At 40.5% G+C, this 20,472-nt stretch overlaps 1 protein-coding gene across 1 annotated transcript in view; it reads right to left on the bottom strand.

Moving 5' to 3' along the window:
* GDPD1 (glycerophosphodiester phosphodiesterase domain containing 1) overlaps positions 1-20,472 on the bottom strand; it is a 379,654-nt gene that overhangs the window by 32,732 nt on the left and 326,450 nt on the right. The window contains exon 8 of the mRNA XM_085649395.1: positions 16,380-16,439. Within this exon, the coding sequence (XP_085505521.1) occupies positions 16,380-16,439 (60 nt within the window). The remainder of the gene's footprint in view (positions 1-16,379; positions 16,440-20,472) is intronic.

Raw genomic sequence — 20,472 nt, 5'->3', positions numbered from 1 at the left:
GAGACTTATTTTTTATAATACCGGGGACTCCCATCTCGACAACGGGGAATGATTCAAGCATGTGAATCTATAAAAGTTACAATACTGGAGTAAGTGGCTGTGCTATTAAACAAACACTGTTGTTGACTAGGGCCATTTTGACAGTGTTTACTGCTATTTAAGTTTACTAGGGATTCCCAGTCTGACAATGGGATTCAAATATGTGAATATATGAAAGATCCAATGCTGGTGAAAGTAATGATTTGATAAACCTGGGAGATTAGGCACATATTTGAAGTAGCAGATTAAAAATAAAGCTTTAGTGAAACTTAAATCATTTTCCTATAACACAAGAACAAATTCCTCTCTCCTGCCCCAATCACCCCTCCCCTTTACATACTATATTAACAATGCCACATACACTACATTTGTTTGGGAGACCTTCCTATTGATATGTAGAGTGCTCTTCTGCCCCCGAGACCAGGTCTAAAAAAGAAGCAAAAGAAGGAAAAGAAAGAGAAGGAAAACACTTAAGAAGGAGGGAAAAAAATAATAATAAGGTTTTGATTTCTAGACCCAATTTGTTTGCAATTAATTCCTCCTTTGTTTTTTAGGAAATCTACAACACTCCTGGATACTTTTGTACTTGATGAAGGAGGTCAAAGTCAACTGCTTTTAGCTGCCCTGCCAATTTATATGTACTTTTTGCACCTTCACATCCAATGCATTGTAGGAACTGTATGGCTCATCTTTTATGCTGTTATGGAATGCTAAGGGAATTACGTTTTTTAAAACAGGACACCTTAGAAGGCGCTTTGAGTTATTTAAAGGCCTTGAACACTAATTATATTTGTTACAGCCATAACTATACCCAGGGCAATTCCATTAAAGGGGATACTGGGGATTCTAGCTGGCACTGCTTGCTAGAAATCAACAGCCACAAATGTTTCCAGGGGGTAACGTGCATGGCAACAATATCTGCCAAGGGTGAAGCTGCTCCAAAAGCTAGGTTAGATGCCAACTTTCCTTATTCTACAAGTACCTATGTTTATTTACGTTGGACAACATATTCCAAATCAACAACTTTGCTCCACAAAGGTAGAAGTCATATGGTTGCATATTGGCATGGAATTTTGAACAACATTAGATGAGCAGATCTCCCTATAGATTGTATAATGTGAATGCAATATAATGTGAATTTACCAGTGGACCCTGCCCACTGGTAAATGGGGCAGAGGGAGAATATGAATAACCCTCTGATTCCTTCTCCACAAAAATTGTCTGCTTATGGTTCTAAAATGCCAATAAAGTTATTTTTTTTAAAAGACCTTGCTCCCCAAGCCTCTCTTTTAGACAGATGGACTCACAAAGATTCTTAAAGGTAAGGAAGGCAATATTAATTGCAAGCATAGATTTCCCTTCCGGTATCTTTATCTAAAACTGAATCTAAATTCATAAACATAAGACTATCTCCACCTATATATGTAGTCTTGCAATACATTTATAAAGAGAAATATCACTAAAATCTCAAATAAATGATGCCTCTCTTAATCCATTTTTTCAGAGAGGTCAAATTAGAATTAAACTTTGCCATCCAATACTGCAATTTTAATCAGATTATTAATTGGCCTATTTTAAAACTGAAACAAGCTTTAGCAATTATATAGGCTTTTCCGCTCCCAACTGGGCAGAGGCAATGCCATGATCAGTACTCTCGCTGATTCGATTTCAAGCATTTCACTGTAGGACTTACACAGATGCACTCTGTATGCTGGTGTTTGTCCTGCGGTGATATCGTCTTCACCCCCATTCTGTGGACTTGCCTCCCTTCCTTTGCTTATGTACCTTTCATTGTTCGTTTTTTGGCCACTCTTCTGTGGCCGGGCCGCAACCTGTATGTAATCAGGACCTTCTACAGTCGTCTTTTTTTGTTTTTTACAAATCAGAAAAAGGTGAAGGCCCACATATTCAAAGAGGTCTATCACAGACCTCACAGTCCACCGTAGAACATCTCTCAATGATTGTATTTTCTCTGGGGTTATGCCTCCTGTTTTGTGCTCCAAGCAGGTTTGCACTCTGCAAATATTAACACATACATACACCTGCATATTGTTTTGTATAATGTAGGAAGCTGGCTCTGTATATACTATATCAAAAAGAGATATAGTGTGCCCAGAGTCCTGTACGTCCCCAAAGGCATAGCAGAGGATAAAGTACATAATACCTTACTCTCAATTTAGAGCTAGCTGGGCTGAGCAGTTAAGCTTAATAGAGGGTAGTGAGAATGCATTTGTTGCACAGACTGAAGGCATGAACACACACTCAAGACTAACGCCAGGCCAATGTTTACAAAACTATTACTTTAGTTACTTTTATTTTAGGATTCAAGTGGAAATGAGTTACATGTAAGTAGACTTTTCATAAATGCAATACTTTCAATGTACAGTTGGCAAATGTTTGTATAAGCATTAAAACATACTTTACAGGTGCATGTAATACCTTTCAATGTCAAAGCGATATTTTGTATTATTTTCACAATCAACATATAGTGCAATATGGAGAACAACCAATGCAATCCTATGGGAGGAAAGACAGGTAAGTAATTTTCAGGTAAGCACTTGACTTACAGGTTCAGTCTTCTGAGAGTTTGACCAACACTGGGCAAGTGTCGGACCAAGGTAGGTACTGCACCACCAGTGGTACTGTGTCAGCTGGGTGCAGAGGTCACTAGGCCCAATGTTAGCCTATGGGAGCTGGGGGCACCTCAACGGGGTACCAGTTGCAGGTAAGTACCCGCGGTTCAGGGACACAGGCCCTGGGGATGAGCTCAGCACTGAAGGGACCACCAAGTAGCAGCAAAGCAGCACAACCAGCAGCACAGGGGCAGTCGGGTGCAAAGGAGGCGTTGGATGCCCTGAAGAAATCAATGGAGATCCTTGCTTGGAGGCAAAGGCTGCAGGCTTGGTCCAGAAGACTGGTTGAAGGAATCCAACGACCGGACAGGTGAGTTGGATAGTGGGGAGACGCCGGGACACCGTCGGTTGGGCACCCTTAGGCCTGGGGGCTGCGGGTGCAGGGTTGTCTTTAGCCGTCGGGTTTCTCTCACTGGATCCGGTCGCGGTCAGGGGTACCCTTCAAGATGAGGCTGCAGGCTTTGTGGGGAAGTTCAGGAGATGTTGTCCTACGCTGAATCCCAGGTTAGGATCGCCGGGAAGACGTCACTGGATAGTTGGGCCACCTGGAATCAGGCCATGGGCGACGGGTGCAGAGTGGTGCTTGTGTCAAGGATTCGCCTGGATCCAGTGTCCTTGGTTTTGTTTCTTTCTGGACAAATCCGGTGTCCATGGGAGAAAAGAGTCTTTGTCGAAGGCAGCTCAGGTCTCTGGGGTTCTTGGAGGTTGCTGGCTGCAGGACATGCCGGTTTCTGTGAGCAGGGTCCTTGAAGCGGTAGACAGGCCAGTAGGGCTGAGGCCAAATCAGCTGTCGTCTTCCTCCTTCTCTTCTGCACGGCTCTTCGATCCTTCTTCCTAGGTCGTTGGATCTGAGGAACAGGTTTCAGATGGGCCCTTAAATACTAAACTTAAGGGCGTTACTGAGGTTGGAGGGCAGAAGCCAATGTCTACTGTACCCTAGGGTAACTACACCCTTTAGGTGCCCCTACCCTTTGGGGAGAGAGGCACATCCCTATTCCTATTGGGGCTAATTCTCAAAACCAAGATGAAGAATTCTCAAGAAAGGAGTTCACCTCAGCTCCTGGCGACCCTAGAGTGTGCAGGCCAAGGTGGACACTCCTACTCGGCTTCCTAAGTTTCCCGATAAGTGGGGCTGGTAGGCTGAACTCCATCTGAACCAGAGAGGTCTGTTCAGTACTATCATCTACGAAAAACATTACGCTGGCACCATTGCTTTATGTCAATAATGACATGAACAGTAGTCCCATTTTAAGATAGAAGGTAAGCTTGGTGCTCATCCCCAAGTCGCAGAAAAGGTTCTGGGCCTCAGAATCGTCATAGGCAGTCTTAGGCTTCTTTGTGCACACTAGATGTGAGTGTTAGCTGGGAGAAATAAAAGTAACTACACAATAGCTTCACAAACAGTCAGGTCACTCAGGGCAGCGGTATAAGTCTATCACCATGCAGAGGACATTCCCTCCCCAACACCTCTACTGCCCAAAAAGCAGAACAGCTACCTTCAATATGTGATAATACCTCACACTACATGTAAGATCATATGCTGTAAAACACCACATTGAGACAGCATGGAGTGAGGTTACCAGATGCAGAAGAACAGAACATGCAGAAAGCACACAAACCACAGATCCTGTTAACTTCATGAACCTGGAGGTAATAAATAGACAGCTGCCCAATTTCAAATGTATCTTCAGAGAGGCAGGCACACTCCTGATAGCCAGTCTGCAACTGTTTCCACCTCTGCAAAGCAGCTGGAGTTATTGTCAAGTAGGCTTGTTGAGTGCCATTTAAGATTGTCAGAGGAAAAGATCACACATTTCAGTAGCCACAGTACCACCATGCACAGATTATATGTGAAAAGGTGTCAAATGTGTCCTTTTGAGGGCCACAGTTAGGAGTTAGTAGGAAAAACTCACAAATGGGGAAAAACCTTCTTTGCAATCTATGTAGTTCTTGACTTACGATGTAGACTGCAGTAGTTAAATCAGCAACACACTAAACTCCTCTTAACATTAGGAACAATAAAAATGTTCACTAAGAAGGGGTGTCAATTTTTTGTGCGCCCCGATTTCTGCCCTGCCACCGTTGAGCGAAGGTGGCACCTCCGCCAACTAATCACCTCCTTTCATTCAAAGGGGGCTCAGGCATTTTTGCTTTTCCCTTCAAAGCTTAAGGTCATTTTTAAGGGCCAAGTTAAATTTTTTCAATCCGAAGTGAAAGCTAAGGATTATCTGGATTCATTATAAGGGAAAAGCTTGGTTTGATTTGGGGTGATGTTTAGCCGGTGCACATTATATTCTGAACAACACTTGTCTTTCTATCTGTCTCCCCTTCTCGAACCCTCATTTATAAGCCAGATAATGTTTCTGATTGCATTTCTTATTTGGCCTATTACTGGCTTTCACTGGCTTAGTGAACTGCACTAGATGGATAAATCTTGTCATGGAAGCCAGGAGAGAGTAAACTAGGGGTATTTTTCTTTATATAGTGTGGCGATGGCTCACAGGAGCATGAGTCTTGCCGGCTCTTCCATCGCAAGGGCCTAGGCCCTGTTGCCCTTTGCAGGGGGTGGTGGGGTGGGGGGGTGTTTTGGGTGGAGGGGGGTCATATTGAGTATTAAAAAAAGCTTGTGGTTCAACTTAACTATGCGTAGTTTAGTATTTTATGATGGATTCGATACAGAAAAGATATTTGTTGGAAGTCGTGTAAAGCCAGATGTCCATTATCATAGTGCAGGTATTTGTATATACATTGAATGGCGCAAGCAAAAATTAGGATAGCTTCCTGGAATATCTGTGGGCTAAATAATGGGAGGAAAAGGGCTCTGTTTTCAAAGTTGCTGTCAGTCTTACGGCTGGATCTGATCTGTATTCAAGAGACCCTCATTGCCTGGAATGAGCGGGGTATGCTTCGGATACCTGGATTTGATCTAATTGGTTGCTCTCGTCAAACTTCTAAGATCAGGGGGGTGGCGGTCTTGGCACGACGAGGTCTCTGTACCTGTAGAAGGACCAGCCAAGATAGTGCAGGCAGGTGGGCGATTGTTGAGGTAATTATAAATCTTAGGTCTTATACAATTTGTACAGTATATGGGGCAAATTTAGATGACCCGGCAGTCTTGCACCACCTGAATACTGAATTAGCTTTGTATCCAAATCCTACCTTTCTCTGTGGAGATTTCAATATCAATTTAGCGGTTAGTGTTAATTTATTTACGGACCAATCTTATTTTGGGAAAAAGCCCAGGGTGTTTCGGGCATTACAAGCTTTGGTACAAGAGCATTTCTTGCTAGATTGTTGGCAGTTCCATAATCAATTATTAGACGGATTTACATATTATTCGGTCCCACACAATAAAATGTCCCGGCTAGATTATTTTTTTTATGTCCGAACAGCTGGTTATGTCATTGTCTATTGCACTGCATCCAAGGGTATTATCTGATCACAATTTTCTTATTGTAGAATATACTCTGCCACAGAGGGCACTAGAATTTAGGGCTTGGACGTTCGAAAGGAAACTGCTGACAGAACAGGCTTATATAGATCATATGAAATGTTGGATCAGCGAATTCTTTGATTTCAACGTTGGCACAGCCTCTGAGAATGTGGTGTGGGATTCATTCAAGGCGGCCATGAGGGGCGAGACTAGGAGTTATTCCTTCTTTCGTCGAAAAGCAGCCCAGCAACAAATTTGAGCGCTTGGCAGTGTTAAGTACAGTAGAGACAGAACTAATTGAATGATCTGGGGTTGATAATGGCCAAGAGGGAACTGACTATGCACTGGAAATCCCGGGGGGGGGGGCCTAGCTTCCTGCGATGGAGGGCGGCGTTGGCGCGATGGGCGGGGGCTGAGGGTACGCTCCGGGTGCAATTGGCCCTTCGGAGGGATGATGAGAAGGCACTAGCGACGGCCCGGGCATGGGAAGCGTTGGTGGTGGAACTTCAGGGGTTGATGTCTGATGCTGGGGAAGGGGAGAGCACATCTGACAGGCAGGAGGTAGCGGGGAGCGGGGAGTAGAAGGGGACTGGCGGTGGGCCCTGGCCGCCCGCACCTTGGCTCGGCATGAGGGAAGGCTCTGTTTGCTTAGGGAGAGGTTGGGCTCCTGTATCTTATTTATCAGGGAGGAGGGGCACATCGGAAGAGGGGTAGGGGACGGGGGCACACTGACATAGGGTGGGGGAGGGGGGGGAGGGGACTTGGTGGGAAGGTTGTTCCTTCTCCTGGATAATTGGTTGTGATGATAAATATGTGGTACTTCCTGGACGGGTGGAGGCAAGGGGATGTTTGTTGAGTTGTTGATTTGGAAAACAATAAAAAACGTTTCAACAAAAAAAAGAGACAGAACTAATTGAAGCTGTAAGAGAAGGCAGAGACACTACGCAAATTCAGGTCAAAATAGATAAGACAAGGACCTCTCAGCTGGAGTATTTTGGTCAGGATTTAGCCGCTAAATTCATGCAATATCGCTCTGAGATGTTCGAAATGGGAGAGCGGTCAGGCAGGGTTCTGGCAAAGAGACTTCAGCAGAAGGGGCTGGCCAATTATGTCACCAAGATACAGAACCCACATGGTCAGCTTCTTGAAACTCCAGAAGGGATCCTTGAGGTATTTCAGCAGTTTTATAAAAACCTATACAATGAAGCCAGTAACGGCGTCGTAAATTCAGACCAGCACGCTGCAACCTTCTTGGCAAGTATTCCAACTACCCAACCTACCGATCAACAGAAAAGTGTTCTTTCGGCCCCCATTGAATGGGAGGAGGTTGAGACAGCAATCGGAGCATTGTCCAATGGCAAGGCAGCAGGTCCTGATGCAGTCCCAATAGAGTTTTATAAAGTGTTTACTCAGGAGACCCGTCGGGTTCTTCTCTCAGTTCTTAGGGCTGCACAATTGGGAAGTATTCCTGAGTCCTGGACCCTGACCAATATTATTCTTTTTAAGAAAAAAAAAAAAACGAATTGGATCCTGCCTCATTTAGGCCTATTTCACTCATAAATTGTGATAATAAAATCTTTGCCAAGATCTTGTCATCTAGATTAGCAGCTGTAATCACCCCTTTGGTCTCGCTACGCCAGCATGGTTTTATCCCAGGCAGAGATACAGCAAATCATGTATCTCGAGTAGTGGCTTTATTGGACTGGGCCCAGGCAACATCATCACCTGTAGGGGCGATCCTGCTGGACGCTGAAAAAGCGTTCGACAGGGTCGCCTGGCCATTTCTTTGGGCGGTTCTTGGTTGGAAGGGCCTAGGCCCTGAATTTATTCATGCAGTCCAATCTTTGTATATTACCCCTAAAGCCACTGTCTCTGGGCTAGTTTCTAAGCCATTTACAGTAGGAAGGGGCACTTGCCAGGGTTGCCCGTGTTTCCCTCTGCTCTTTGCGCTGTATATAGAGCCCTTCTTATATTTAATTGAGAAAGCGCAGGACATTTATCCAGTTACGATCCATTCAACGGATTATAAGGTTCTAGCTTATGCCGACGACATTGTCGTTCTGACTTCAGATGTCTCGTCTGCCTATACGGCTGTTAAAATTATAGCAGATCAGTATGGAGCCTATTCTTGCTACAAACTTAATGCCGCTAAGACCCAAGTTATTCAATCCGCAGCTATGGGTCCCTCAGATGCCCCGATAGTGCAGTCTGCAATATATCTGGGTGTATATATTACATCACATGTTAGTACTATCCCAGACCTAAACATTTTGCCTATAATTAATTCGGTAAAAATAATATTGGCAAGGTTGGACAATCTCCATCTTTCGCTCTACGGCAGATGCAATGTCCTTAAGATGTTGATTCTGCCTAAATTCCTATATATATTTAGAACAGTACCCTTAGAGATGTCTCAATCCAGCTTAGCTTTGGCGGATAGAATTTGCAGCAGGTTTCTTTGGGGTTATAAGCAACCCAGAAGGGCGGCTAAATGGATGCTCCAGCCTCGCTCACATGGTGGCTGGGGGGTACCCAGCTTATTATTTTATTTTTGGCCTTCAATGATTCAATACTTATTTATTTTATTTATTTTATCAATTTATAGGGCGCGACAGCTACCCAAAAAGGGTTTCCCGGTGCCTAGACACAGCTAGTTTGAGGGCAGAAAGAGGGAGGTGGCTGTTGAGTGTTTATTGTTCAAACAGCCAGGTCTTACCAAGCTTTCTGAACCTAAGATAATTTCCTTCCTTTCGGATACAGGGGGGGAGCGTGTTCCAAAGGGAGGGTCCCAGATAGGCAAAGGATCTGCCACCTGTTCTTGCTCGTTTGAACCTTGGTATGCAGAAACAGGCTGCCGTCTGCGACCGGAGGTTTCTCTTGGGCGTATAGAGGTAGGCAAGAGTTTGGAGATATTTTGGTGCTGTACCTGCTTTAATTCTGAACATATAGTTCAGGGCTTTAAAGCGGATTCTGCTTCCGATCCTAAGCCAATGAAGATTCCTACGATGGTTCGAAACTCCGGAGTTCTTCGGAATATTGCAGAGTAGCCTGACCGCTGCATTTTGCACTACCTGTAGTCGTCCGATCACAGATTTGTTTGCGCCCAGGTACAGAATGTTGCCGTAGTCAAGCCTAGATGTGATAAGGGCATTGACTACGGTCTTTTGCGTTGACACAGGCAGCATCCAGAGGATCTTCCTCAACCATTTAACTATGGTGAGACATAGGCTGGTTACTTTACTGGCCTGTTTGTTCATGGATAGGGAATTGTCCAGTATAAAGCCCAAGTTACGGGCGTGGGTCACCGGGGTAGGAAAGGCGCCCATCTGATCAGGCCAATGTACGGGATTCCAGAGATCTTGATCTTTTCCCAAAATCAGTATTTCCGTCTTGTCGCCCTTTAGTTTTAACTGGTTTTTTGTCATCCAGTTCAAGATTTTTAATAGTCCTTCCTTAAGTAACGAAGGGGAGTGAGGACAAGATTCAGATAGGGAGAAGATGATTTGGGAGTCGTCAGCGTAGTTCATAAGCGTTAGACCTGATTTTTCAACAAGGTCGGCCAGAGGTTTTAGATACATATTGAAAAATAAAGGGCTTAGGATGGACCCCTGAGGCACTCCATGCGATGCAGGTAGGGTGTCTGAGACGGCTTGTGTAGATGCGATCTGGAAAGTTCGATTAGCCAGGAAAGATCTGATCCAATCCAAAGCCTTTCCTCGTACACCATTTGTATATAGCTCTTTAATAAGAGTTTCATGGGAGATGGTGTCGAACGCCGCACTTAGGTCCAATAACACGAGCGCGACCGTCTGACCTTGGTACTTTGACCTACCACTGTTGGGAGACGCCGCCGGCCCCTCTTTGGCCTGCAGCCCCTCAATGTTTTAAATTGGGCTGGGTGAAGATGTTAAACGAGTCTTAGTTCGGGTTTTAGAACCTAGTTACTATAAAAGAACTAGGTCTAAGGTCATCTGGTCCATGTTTTCGGTATGGCATAAGGTCCGTGGCAAATTTTTTGTTCCCAACATTAACTTCTATACACCCTTTTCTGCAGCCCGGCTTTTGCCAGCAGTCTTCCAGGATCAAGTCACCTTTAAATGGTCAGCTCTAGGAATAAATGTACTTGGCAACTTAGGACATGAAGGGAGGCTCGCCTCTTTTGCATGCCTTAAGGAGAGGCATCTGCTCAATACATTTGATTTCTTTAAATACTTACAGCTATGCAGTTTTATAGAGAGAAGCAAACTGAAGTCCGAAGCACTATTTGGGAAGATAATTTTGTTTGAGCTTATTGCTAAGTGTTCTAAAATTGGGGTAATCTATCGCCATTTACTTACAAGGCTTCCTGATGATATTATTGCCTCTACGATAAAACTAGAAGCCAAATTTGGTGTAACAGGAATAGATATAGTTACTTCCCTGGAACTAGCAGGTAGGGTCCTCATTTCAGGTAGTCTACGATCTCAGTGCTACATGGCTCTATTCGACCTATATCATACCCCAGCCAAGATATCTAAGTGGGCGGGTTGTGGGGGGCATAGCTGCCCAAGGTGTGGGTCAATGGCGGCTGATGATGTCCACATGTTTTTCGGATGTCACAAGCTGAAGCCTTTTTTGAAGGCAGTAGAGCAGTTCCTCAATGTCAATCTTGGGATCTCTGCTGTTCTCTCCCCCGAGTTAGTTATTTGTGGGTATCAAAGCAATAGTGAGCATATTCGGCCTCGTTATTCTTCAGCTTTTTTGTTAATAGCTATGGCCATGGTTCGCCTTTGTATCACCTCAGTGTGGATAAGTCCTGTGTCACCTACCTTTTTTGACTGGAGAGGGAGGATTCTAGCATTATATAACCTGGAGTCTGCAGTCTGTGCTAGGTGGGGTAGAGTCAGGCGTGACTTTGGTAAAAGGATCTGGGCTCCACTTGAAGCATGGATAGGTCAATAGCTGATGCCCTGTTTAGTTTAAGCAGTTGGCCTCTTAGTATTATTGCAAAATGCTATATAATGTCTCCTATCGACAGATTGAACTGTAATTACTGATGATGGAAGCATCCTTATATATTTATTTTTGACAATTTATATTGTGTTGAGAATTGTTTAGTAAGTTTTGTGATAGGAATGCATAGGAATGCATACGTTTACAATCAACTTGTAATTTTTTTTATTGTTTTGAACTAAAGTCTGGTTATTTCTTTTTTTTTTCCTTCTTTGTTGTAATCACAAGCATAAATAAAAAAAATAAAATAAAATAAAAAGATGCAGGTTCAGAGTCAAAAGATCCAGGAGGGATTTAATCCAAATTGCTTTAGAATAATGACAACAATAGTGAATGATGCTGAGCAAAACAGATGGAAGACGATAATTTCAAAAGGAAAATTAAATCTACTGAGAAAAATCAGTGACAAAAATATATTGCAAGGTAATGAAGGGCACGACAAAGGATCTGGAAATAAATGTATTGCGATGCTTCTTGCCTTATCAAATGCCGCCTTTTATAATGTCTAAACAGGAACTGGCCTCATAGGGAGAGAAACACAACTTGGATTTGGACGTTTTAATAACATCCTAAGAATAGACCGCCATCTTGATTCAGGCACTGTATATGGTCAAACTCTGCAATTAACTGGGAACTTATGGCCGCTGTGATTCCTTGAAGTAGACCGATTTTGACATTCAGTGCACTACATTGGACTAGGAGCTTTTTCTCTTTTAGGCCATTTTGGACTTGTGAACCTCACTTTGGATTCATGAATCCATTGTGTTCTGAAACATTTCTTTTTCAGTTACCATTACACAATACTGTGGCTGTTTTCATGTTATATGTGTGCTATTGTTTCTGTTAATTTCTTTACCATTATCACTTCTTTCACGATACCTACGAGCAGATTATTGGGCGACCACTGGGATTGCCATACCTTTGTTTTGTACACAGAGCATTATACAAGACTAACTGTATCCTTGTAATACAGTATATAATACATGCAACAAGACACCATCGTCACGTACAGGGCACTTGCCTGATTTACATTTGTCAAACGTCTTCTGAGTGTATTGCATGCCTTTTTCAGTCGCACACACTTACATAACACTGCATATGTAATAGGTAATGTTTGGGCACTTGCCCCAGGATAACAAATTTATCTTTCTTGGCCATGCAGAACTAACTCATAGACACACACCTAACCATTATACATTAGGTGCGTGACATGGGACGCCATGTTCTCTACATGGTTATCTCCACATGGTGACACTTTTTTATGTTGTTCCTGTGGGCGGTGTCTCCATTCATGGCAGAACTAAGGTTTTATTTAAACATAGTGTAGCTGAAGAAGAGATACGTCTCCATCACCAGTATCGCTACTAATCATGATCTGGTTTCATAGTACGGGATAACTCAAGCAAAAGATAAATCAAAATATAATCCTGGTGTTTATTTAGTCATGTAGTACCATGCGCCTATCGACCATCCCTACCTGACTGCTCTCACACAATCTAGTTTAGTGATGCTTTATTCTATCATCATCATTTGTATTGTTCTTTTAACTGTCCTTTACCATACTGGAGTCCATAAGAAAATGTTAATCACAATCCTGATGCCTGGCAATTGGGATTAATTTTGGATTTGCTTTATTGACATCTGCTAAATTTATGAGTAATGAGTCCATACCGACGACAGTATCACTTATATTTATGACTACCTGTCTACTGGATTTTTTAGATGTACTCTCACCACTATAATGATGTCTCGAAATTATGATTCATTTTTTTCCTATATGGTCGTACAAAGTTGATGTATAATGAATATGGCTCACAACAGTAACTTTTATATGTATGATGGTTTGACTATATGTTTTCAAGGCGAGTGGGGATGTTCTTAATTGACAAAAGCTTATTTGAAGCCAAAATGCGTTGTTGGTGTGGCCGCACAATAAACAAGTGAACTGCAGTTGGGTAGCTTTTTCTATATATTAAATATATATCTTGCTCCGGGTCACTGTCTCTCAGTGATTCCACCCCCTGAAAACCACAGTCTGTCTAAAATTAAGCACTGGCCGGTGTTTAATAGAGTAACTGTACAATGCTCACTACACGAGCCCATATTATGTTTTTGGATTACGGCGGATGGAACATAATAACAATTGTTTCTTCCCACTGGGCTGAGCAGAAGGCAGAGTCATTGTTTATTAAAACGGGGTACCATTTGTCTTGTATACCGATCTGCTGTATTCTTTTTTCAATCCCCGTTTAACAATTTTTAAAATGTAAGTAAGTAAAAACAATTGAGTCAGCCTCTATATTATAGTCCTTTAGCCCGCTGCCAAGCTCTATATTGGTTGGTAATGAGTCAGATCAAGTTATAGGCCTGAGCCACAGGCGAGGGTATATAACGAGGGAGAAAGCCTTTAACAACCAGTATACCCAAGGCAGAAGGCCTATAAGGCTATAAGATCATTCCATCAACAGAGAGTAGAATGCACTAAATTAAAAAGGCAGAACCACAAAGACTTATATTGGAATACTGGAGCAGATAGTCTATATTCAGCCAATATTAGGCATCAGGCATGTCATTGTTCAAATGGAGCTCCCAACATTCCAATGTTCTAATACTACCTTATAGCCCGCTGCCAAGGACTATACTATAGCCTTAGAGCCTGCTATAGTGGGCTCTACCAGCGCCATTTAAGCCCCGCTCCAGCAAAATGTTCTAAATTGTAAAATAAAGGCCTTACGGAGCCCAAGGGAATTGAGCTCCGTGAAGCCTTTTATTCTCAACAACAGCTGTGAACAAACATTGTAATGTTGGAGCTCAAGATCCCTTGCCCCGGTTTAAATATTTATCAATAAGGAAGATAAACAGCCATCCTTATACTAGACGTAGGGATTATACATGTTGATTGTATTGTGTTAATAATAATTTATGTGACATATAGTGCAAAATGACAAGAGATGAATTATGAGTATCTTGCTATGGTTGTGCTGCATGTTAAAATATTAATTGGACATTATATAATAGATATTAAGTTATTTTCAGTCTTTGTTTTATAAAATTGTATTAGATAAATGTGAATTTAGAGTGAATAAGGATAATTAGGTTTCTTAACATCTATATTGGGTACGTCAGCAAAACATAAATGTATAAATAATAAATTGTTCCCATTATTTCGAAAACTGTCCTGAAGAAGGTGAACATCTGTCTACTCACCGAAACGCCGCGTCGACCTTGTTTTCTAAAATGTTATGATGAAATGTTTTATGTACAAAAATTGTTATTACATTTTTGATTGTAATAATGAATAGAATACATTTTTAATGATATTAATTGAATTTTTATGAATTTTTATTGTGTTTGCCTGACGTACCTTACAATAATAATATCTTTTGTATTATTCCTTTTGTATTATTCTTGATACTGTTGATGAGTTTATTTTCAATGTGGTTTGTGATACAATCTTGGTAAAGATGTGCCTTTCAGTAGGGACACCCTTGGTTTTTGAACTAATTCTGATTTCATCAGTCACATGAGAACCAGAAACAAAGAAGCAAATCTTCTCTTCAGCTTCCACCTTTGGACCTGAGATTGGTAGATATGATGCACAGTGCTTAACCATGCTTTAACTATGTCCATGAGCAGAGGTTCACTTCTCCTTTGAGGCATTTAGAACCTGTGTAGAGGCCAATGTGAAATAATTAAGAAATACTTACAAACCTGGTCTTTTGTCTACTTGAATGGCTTAGTTGAGACATTTTTAAACATCCTACTCAAATGAAGAACATCTCTGAATAGCCTTTTACATTTTCTCAAAAGTTCTACCCTAAAGTCAGCCACTAAAACAGTATTAGACGCAAATGTTAAACAAGTAATTAAGGTGGTATTTAAGTTTGTAAAGACTTCAGCACAGCACCCGCATTAATTTCCATTCATTGATAAATACAACATATGATTTTTAATTGTTGATTATGGTATGTTATGGTTTATTCAAACCAGTTCCAAACTGAATATAAAATTAAATGAATTGTCTGTTTTAAAGTAAAAACAAATCTATAACAGCGCCAAGAGCGGTAATGAAACTGGCAGTCTTTAACGAAGTGACAGATACATTGCTAGCCTTTTCCCAATGGTATTGATTCTTCCAATATTTTCTTTTAAACTTGACGCCTTTCTAAAAGGCTGCATGTGTGTGTGTTTTTTTTTTTAATTTTACATTGAAAATTAAATACGATGGACATATAAAAACAACAGGCTAAAAGCCATTAGTTAATTCATTAAATTACAATGAAAAACATAAAATAGAAAGGACACAGATAAGCACCAACCTCATCCAAAGAGAATTTTGTCACTATCATTTTTACGACATTGTGCTCTTCATTGTACCAAATACAGTGCCATGTTAATTAGATTAGGGTAGTTAATTATTCTGTTCTTTGGAGAAAGGATCCCTTAACACTTGATCTATCCATAGGCTTCATCTTTCTTAAAACTAACACAACACATCACTTTCTGAGGAACAGTGGATATATCTTTGTCAGAGGTCTGTATGTGTTTCTATTAGTTATAGGTCTAATTTGCTGCATTTATTTTATATACAGAGCATATAAGACCTAAGCATCTACATGAGATTTTTACATTTTCTCTGGGTGTGTGACACAATAAATGTACTTCTGAATGTAAGGCGTCCTTATTTATTAAAGCAATGTCAATCTGTATTCACATTTTTCGAGTGAGACTGGTGGCACCAGTGAGCAAGATCATTGATATTTATATCCCCTTTGTATATGGCTTTTTCTACTGAATTTCAATTAGAAAGGTCTTAGAAAGGCTTGAAACAATATTGGTCATGCCTCTTTGATTTCCATAGAATGAGGAAAAATATTATGGATGACCTCACTTCCTCCATAGTGTGACCGTTATATTAATGATGTAGTCTGTTGCAATTAAATAAAGGTCACAATACAAGTGATTTCTAAAAACTGACCTGAGATAACACTAATATTCATCCAAGAAGTGGACTTGCTACAAATGGGTTGATGTAAGCCTGGTACTGATACACATCCATGATGTGTGCTATTTATTTATCTGTGCTTCTTAATACTCAAGTAATGCTGTTGTTACATATTAGATGGGTTGTGTTCAGTCGCTGTTCATTGTGATGAAACGTACTGCCGTTCTAAGCATTGTTTGCGTGTAAGATATTGTTAAACAAAAAAAGATTCAATAAAAATTTGGAGCAACTTTACCAACATTTTCCTCACACAGATAAGTACAATAAATGTCCTTACGCATCGGTGAGCCATATGATAAACCTCTGACTTCGGGTCATTTTCCGTGGGTCCTTAAGCCTAGAGAAAACAAAAGGCATAATATAAGGACTCGTACTGCTATAATGTTACAGGAAAAGACTGAATTTTTGGGAAGGCTTGGTTATTCTGCGGATTTGTTGGTATAATCCAAAAATTAGGTGACTTTAGCCTTATGCTTGAGCTCAAATCACTTTTTATCCTATGCAACCCAGATGTTATCAAAGTTAAAAATAGGTCTGGCCAATCAACACTTGCTAAATGTCTACAGTATACCCTAAGGATTAACTGCTCTGTCTTCATCATCATCACACGACTTTATTCGATCTTGATAAAACAGATCATTAGAGCACAAATTCGTCCTAAATATTACAGAACAGATTATATAACCATATAACCAAAAGTTTAAAAAAACCAATCTATCAAGTTGGTCAAGATCATAATAAGCAATTTTCATAAAAAACATTAAAATTCAGTTAAAAATGCTATGAATCGCTGAATAACAGATTAGCCCATATTACATAAATACAACCAATTTTGTCTTAATTATTCTTAATAAGGCGACGACCCTCGTTTTTCCTCTTTCTAGTGCAAGCCCATAGAAATGAAGCTAGGGAAAAACATAAAAACAAATCCGGGAGGGCCTTTAAGAAATACAAAGCCACCCTACAGTGTTTAAATTTATGATACTTCAAAATTTGGAGAATAAATACTTTTCTTTTATCAGTGTAGTTCTCACAGAATAATGTTAGATGGAGGTCTGACTGCACGGAGCGATTATCACATGGGCAAGGTGACAAATCAGAGCTTATATCTCTTTTCAGGCTAACCTAGCATCAGTGGAATCAGGTTAATTCGAAGACGCAGTAAAATAAATCTATGCTGTGCGTTATTAATATGAGAGAGATAATAAAAGCCTTCCTCTGGTCTTGGTGGAACAAGATCATAAGAAATGGATGATTTTTTAAGGTGTTTTTTTCCCTTCTAGCGTAATTTACTCTCTGCATGAATAGTTCTGTTATCCTTTTCTTCGAACCCTTCTACAAGATTCAGGGTCCTGAAATAATTCACCTAGCCCTAGTGCATTCAGTTGTGCCTCTACATAATTTAGCCAACCAATCCTCTTATAATGATCCAACTTACAGCAATCCTTTATAATACATTGCGTCAGATCTACAGTGGACTTCCGCCAGATTGAGAGCCACAATAGGATGGGTGCCAATCTTATGCAGTCGCTCAGATAAGGTAGCCCCAATTCTAGATGTAAGATATAATTTGGGGCAGATTGTGGTAAAGCTATCTTAAAATTGCTGTAGATGTTCAATATTAGCCATTCCCCACACTCCTGCCCCATATGTTATAGCTGCCTTGGTTTTTACGGAGTAGATATTTTTAACCGTGTCCAGGGGACTAGCTCCTAGCTTCTTCGCAAACCTTTTAATAGCTTGGAGGCTCAGTCTTAAAAATGAAGTAAAAAATGTCTATTATATTTGTACATGTTGAAACTGCTGGATACACAAGGAAAGTAAAATGAAACTGAGATAATGCAAACACATTAAGAGTGGCACAAAAATTATCTGATATTTCAGAATATACTCCAAATGCAAAACTAAAAATATGGGGAATGTGCTAAATGTAAACTACTGTAATTTAGCCAAAAAGTAGAACATGGCCGTTAACATTAATTGGCAGGATATATCTAATCAAGAAGACCCTTCTACCTCAAATCTCCATCTCTGTCTAGGAAAGATGGAATGAGTCAAACTTCAGTCAAAAGCAGACTTATTAAAGATGGAAAATAAAGAACCCAGAATTGTGAGGGAACCCCTATTATTGATGTAGAAAACAGGATAGGCATTACCAGATTTACGGTGGTAAAACTGACATATTATCAAGACGTAATTTATCAACAGTCCAGAAATAAATACATTTCAATATGATACAGTTCTATTTTTGTTTTTCAACAACAGATATATATTACAACTGTAACCTGCACCCCACTACACAACTCACCGCAATATGGTATCTTACGCTCTGAGTGTCACAGAGACATAACAATCTCAACAGACATCATCAACCGTACGCTCTTTCGTGCAGTTACAGAAGCATTACTCATCAAATTGGTTGCTAACACATACTCACATGCCAGTTCAGACCTGAGATTTTTGTAATTTCAAACTTTTCTCCAACTGTAGCTGCTAGTGAGATTTATAGAAGATCTTGTTCAAGTAATGCCCAGATGTTCTTGGGCTGTCATTTTGGGGGTCTGAGTTACCAGTACTCCGAGAAATGTTCATTACTGTAAGCTACTTCACTTATCCAGTCATTACTTTTTGGTCCAAGGCCTAGCTCCCATCAATATGATACAGTTCTTGGCACAGTTATATGTGATTTTATAAGGTTCATTGTTTACTTTGATGGAATTAATATTTGTATCCTACTTTTATTGTTTTTCTCTTAGTAATATCTGATTCGGAATTTGGTAATCCGATATTATATTAGTGATCTTTTCTTGGTTTTAATGCTTCATATTATTTTTGGGGATCGGCACATCTCCTGCACCATAAGTTTACCAAGTTCAAGAGAGGAAAAGACACACAGAACGGAAAGACGGAGAAAGAGAAAAACAACAAAACAGTCACAAAAGGAGAAAGTAGGAACCTGCAAGAGCAAGAAAAAAAAGGGACTGGGAGTGTCTGATAATGAATTAAAAACTACTAGCCTTGGTATTTTGTGCACCAATGTTAGTTGTACTGGCTGCTGCCTTCTGAGCAGAACTTTAGACACCAGCACTCTTTCTTTCATAAATTAAGCTCTGGACCCGTTACAATAACCATTTTTACAAGTTAAAAACCTCCCTTCTAAATATTAGTAAATCACCCCTATGTAATCCTTGTTGCCCACATGATAGGATGCATGGCATTTAAAAGTGTGGCATGTACAAAATGAATGTTACCATGTCCCTACAGTGACCAGGCCTAAAAACCTATTTTCGCTGCGACAGGCTTATTTGTCCAAAATAGAAAACCAGACTGCAAGTTAAAATACTCATACTGCATCCCAGGAAAATAGAAAGATAACTAAACCACTATTTGTAATAGTTTTTAAAATCAAATTCAATGGTGAAGTCGGATTTTTAATAAATATTAAGGAAAAGTAACTTTTAGAAAGTCACTGTGAGAAATCGGTTGTTGGTTGACTATGGTGAGAGCCCTGGTTAACCAACAGCCATAATCCCTTGCAGTAAGAACCACATAAAGTCACTAAATTAACCTGTGCTTAAACCAGAGTAGCTTGGCGCAAAAACCAGTCAGGCCTAACTTAGAGGCAATATGTAAAGTATTTATGCAACACAAAAACAGTAATAAAGTGAAAACACAACACACACAAAATCCCACACCAATTAAGAAAAATAAAGTACATTGTAATAAACTACTGGGCACCCAAATGACAAAAACTCAATCAGTAGAACCAGAGTTATGAATTTCTAAAGTTTTTAGTAAAAACTAGTGCCTAAACCGAATCTTGAATCACATACCCTCAACAACCTTAATTACTCGTGTCCTGCATGTTTTACCTCAGGTATGACCCATCACGTAACTCACCTCCTTCGCAATTTTGCTGTCTTTTGGACCTCTCTTGACTCTTTCTCTTTTCCTTTGGTTTTAGAAGCATTACTCTTTAATCTATGACCTCTGTCCTGATGATGACCTGAAATCATCCAGGTCGAAACGCCGTCGACTACACAGCCTAGAACTAAGGCCTCCCTGTGGTCAACAAAAACGTCCCAAATAATAATTTTTTGTACTTCACTGTATATAATTATCTTGTTTGTTGATCCTTGTATCTCCTCTTCATTTGCGCCGTTCATGCTGTTTTTCACACTTCTGTATCACTGCGTCGCTCACTATTCACCAGCACGTTCAGTTTTGTACGTTGTGTGCTTAGGTCATTTTACAATTGAATGTATTGTAGTGCTTCTTTAACTACTTGAACCATTGTATAAATACCTTTTCCTTACTCTACTTATACTGTGGTCTCCCTTCTTGCCCCTTGGTTCTTATGTGATTTATTT

The sequence above is a fragment of the Triturus cristatus genome, chromosome 3_2 (assembly GCF_964204655.1).
Source record: "Triturus cristatus chromosome 3_2, aTriCri1.1, whole genome shotgun sequence".
Lineage (NCBI taxonomy): Eukaryota > Metazoa > Chordata > Amphibia > Caudata > Salamandridae > Triturus > Triturus cristatus.
The sequence above is the reverse complement of the archived record's forward strand: the minus strand, read 5'-3'. Positions and strand labels throughout refer to the sequence as shown.